Here is a 3,106-nt window from a genome sequence, read left to right as displayed (position 1 = left end):
TCGCGGCGGAACCACAAGCTGCCGGCGCGCGCCTGGCTCCCGACGGCCGGCTTCGACCATCACGTCGTGCGGGTGCCCCACACCCAGGCGGTCGTCCTCAACTCCAAGGACAAGGTACGAGCGGCCGGGGAACAGTTTTGCATCAAAAGGCAGATTTTTGTTCTCGGCACGGCCTCCCGTTTGGGCATCGAGCGAAGGAAACGCTTTGCGCCTGTGCTGGGGGCGTCTCCTGGGTGCCGAGGGTTGCGTTATCGCCTCCAGGGCTGGGAGCGATGGGGAGATCTGTGCAAGGCAGCTGGGAGGGGGGGAAATACCCCCGAGAGCAACTGTCCTCCGAAACGTCTCTGGGAGGTCCAGCCCTGCCCTGGGTGCTGTTCCACGTCTCCTGAAAAGCGTGGCTTTGTCCCCAGAAACCAGAGGCTGAAGAGAACAAGCGTACGCCCTGCAAGAGCGGAGAGCGTCGCGCTCCCTCCTGTAGCTGCATGCCACTTGCAGCGACCGTGCGCCGCTAACGCTTGGTTTTTGCCTCCCCCAGGCTCCCTATTTAATCTACGTCGAAGTACTTGAATGTGACAATTTTGACACAGCGAATGTGCCCGCTCGGATCCCCGAGAACCGCATCCGGAGCACCCGCTCGGCCGAGAACCTCCCTGAGTGCGGGATCACGCACGAGCAGAGGACCAGCAGCTTCACCACCGTCCCCAACTACGACAACGACGACGAGGCTTGGTCCGTGGACGATATCGTGGAATATCGTGGAGCTGCAGGTGGAGGTGAGGCTGGGGCTGCCAGGCAGGCTTTGTCCCTTGCCGGTGCCGCGAGATGCTGCCGGGATCCGGCGCAGCAGCATCGCAGGATGAGAAGGCCCTTGCAGGCGGCAGAGCCATCCCAGCTCCTGCCTGGGATAAAAGATGGCTGGGAATCCCGTTTCCGTAGCCGTTACATCCCGCCTCTCGCACCTTTTCCCTCCCAGCTGCCGGAGATTCACACCAACAGCTGCGACAACATCTCCCAGTTCTCTGTGGACAGCATCACCAGCCAGGAGAGCAGGGAGCCCGTCTTCATCGCTGCTGGAGATATCAGGTGAGGCTGGCGTGGCGAGAGCAGCCCAGGCAGTGGCTTTTTTGGGGTGGGTTATGAGTTCAGAAGCAAAGAGGGGGGGTGTGCGTGAAATTTCTCTGCTGGATTCCATCTGCACGGGTTAAGGAGGGGCTGGGCCAACTCTGGGCAGTGGAGGTTTCCGAGAGCCCTAAATCGAGGCACGGGAGAGCCGCTCTGGGCTGGTACGGCCTCCCCTGCTCAGCCCCTGGCGTCTTTCCTGCTGGCGAAGCGGTGGATGCGGCCCCGGCTTGGGGTTTGGGATGAACCCCTGAGCTTTGTAAAAAGTGCTTTGGAGCGAAGAGGTGCCGGGTGCGCACGCTGAGGCTGCTTTCTCCCTCAGCGATGGGTTTTGGTGCTTAACGGCTCTGTCTTGCAGGCGGCGGCTCTCGGAGCAGCTGGCGCACACCCCCACCTCCTTCAAGAGGGACCCCGAGGACCCGTCCGCTGTCGCCCTGAAGGAGCCCTGGCAGGAGAAAGTCAGGTAGGGCTGGAAGTGTTGGGCTGGTGTCGGCGCTGCAGGGACTTTGTACGTCCTGGAAATCCAAGGAAATTGCTCTCTGATTTGCCCGGTCAATAACCGTGGCCTCGACTTTAGGCCCTGCTCGTCCCCGGGGTGGGTGTGTTGACTCGGGACACGGGGAGGCGGATGGCAGCGAGCAGTGGGTGTGCCGGAGGAGGGAGAAAATCCACGGCAGATTTGCTGCTCTTGGGCTAGGCTTTGAGGGGCTTTACCAGGTATTTATAGGCATCCTTTACGTCAGAAGAGTTTGGCCTGTCCCAAAATAAACTCATTCGTGTTCCGGCTCTCAGAGTTGTATGTCCAACCCCTAAACTTCTCCTTGAGCAAGAGGGAGAGCCCTCTGGGCTCTGTAAATTTGGGGGTAGTCTTGTCCACGTCGTTCTGGTGGAGGGGCTGATGGGGGATTCAGGGAGAGTTAATTCCCGTCTGCTGCTCTCGGACACGGCTGGTGGCTCAGGTGAGATTTGCACCGTAGTTTGGCGAGGGCTCGCAGTGCAGCTCTTGCAGCCCTGGGCCCTGGAGCTCGTTCCGCCGCAGTCCCAACTGAGCAGAGCTGCTGCGTTTCCAGAGGCTTCCCTTGGCCCCGAACCCCCGATCGGAGACCTCTCGGCTGACTCGCTGCCCTCCCTCCCTTTCTTCCCCCTCCCATCCTTCCCCGTTCCCTGCAGGAGGATCCGGGAAGGGTCCCCCTACGGCCACCTGCCCTCCTGGCGCCTTCTCTCCGTCATTGTCAAGTGCGGGGACGACCTCCGGCAGGAGCTGCTCGCCTTCCAGGTCCTCAAGCAGCTGCAGGTGAGACGGGAGAGGGGCTGCCCGCGGGGGCTGCGGCCGTGCGGGGCCACCCTGGGCCCTGAGGGATTTTCTCGCTCTCTCCCGCAGTCCATCTGGGAACAGGAGCGTGTCCCGCTCTGGATCAAGCCATACAAAATCCTCGTCATCTCTGCCGACAGCGGCATGATTGAGCCAGTCGTGAATGCTGTGTCCATCCACCAAATCAAGAAGCAATCCCTGCTTTCGCTGCTGGATTATTTCCTGCAAGAACATGGCAATTACAATACCGAATCCTTCCTGACGGCCCAGAGGAATTTCGTGCAGAGCTGTGCCGGTTACTGCCTGGTGTGCTACCTGCTGCAGGTCAAGGACAGGTGGGTCCCCGCGCCGTAGCTGTGCCTTCTACCGGGATTTGTCGTTTTGTCCCCGAGTACAGCGGGGAGATCTTGGGAGCGGAGGGTGCTGCTGCTCCCAGGGCCCTGCAGGCGCTTGCGAAGTTTAACGGGAAGCTTTCCCTCTCCGGCACAGGCACAACGGCAACATCTTGCTGGATGCGGACGGACACATAATCCACATCGATTTTGGGTTCATCCTCTCCAGCTCCCCCAGGAATCTTGGCTTTGAGACGTCTGCCTTCAAACTCACCACGGAATTTGTGGATGTAAGCGAGCGGGGGACGGGGCGAGGGGCGATCCCGCAGCGTCGGGTGGCACG

At 60.9% G+C, this 3,106-nt stretch overlaps 1 protein-coding gene across 1 annotated transcript in view; it reads left to right on the top strand.

Moving 5' to 3' along the window:
- The window catches only part of LOC104169171 (phosphatidylinositol 4-kinase beta-like), a gene marked incomplete at its 3' end in the record, with an annotated part of 6,397 nt that extends 3,344 nt beyond the window's left edge, over nt 1-3,053 (top strand). Inside the window, exons 4-10 of the mRNA XM_009710003.1 lie at nt 1-114; nt 536-763; nt 974-1,083; nt 1,478-1,582; nt 2,290-2,413; nt 2,501-2,766; nt 2,921-3,053. The exon at nt 1-114 is cut by the window's left edge and continues 18 nt beyond it. Of these exons, the coding sequence (XP_009708305.1) occupies nt 1-114; nt 536-763; nt 974-1,083; nt 1,478-1,582; nt 2,290-2,413; nt 2,501-2,766; nt 2,921-3,053 (1,080 nt within the window). The remainder of the gene's footprint in view (nt 115-535; nt 764-973; nt 1,084-1,477; nt 1,583-2,289; nt 2,414-2,500; nt 2,767-2,920) is intronic.
- Between the last annotated feature and the right edge of the window lie 53 nt (nt 3,054-3,106).

This window comes from Cariama cristata, unplaced genomic scaffold (genome assembly GCF_000690535.1).
Source record: "Cariama cristata isolate BGI_N322 unplaced genomic scaffold, ASM69053v1 scaffold31371, whole genome shotgun sequence".
Classification (NCBI taxonomy): domain Eukaryota; kingdom Metazoa; phylum Chordata; class Aves; order Cariamiformes; family Cariamidae; genus Cariama; species Cariama cristata.
Note: the sequence above shows the minus strand (reverse complement) of the source record. Positions and strands in the feature narration are given on the sequence as shown.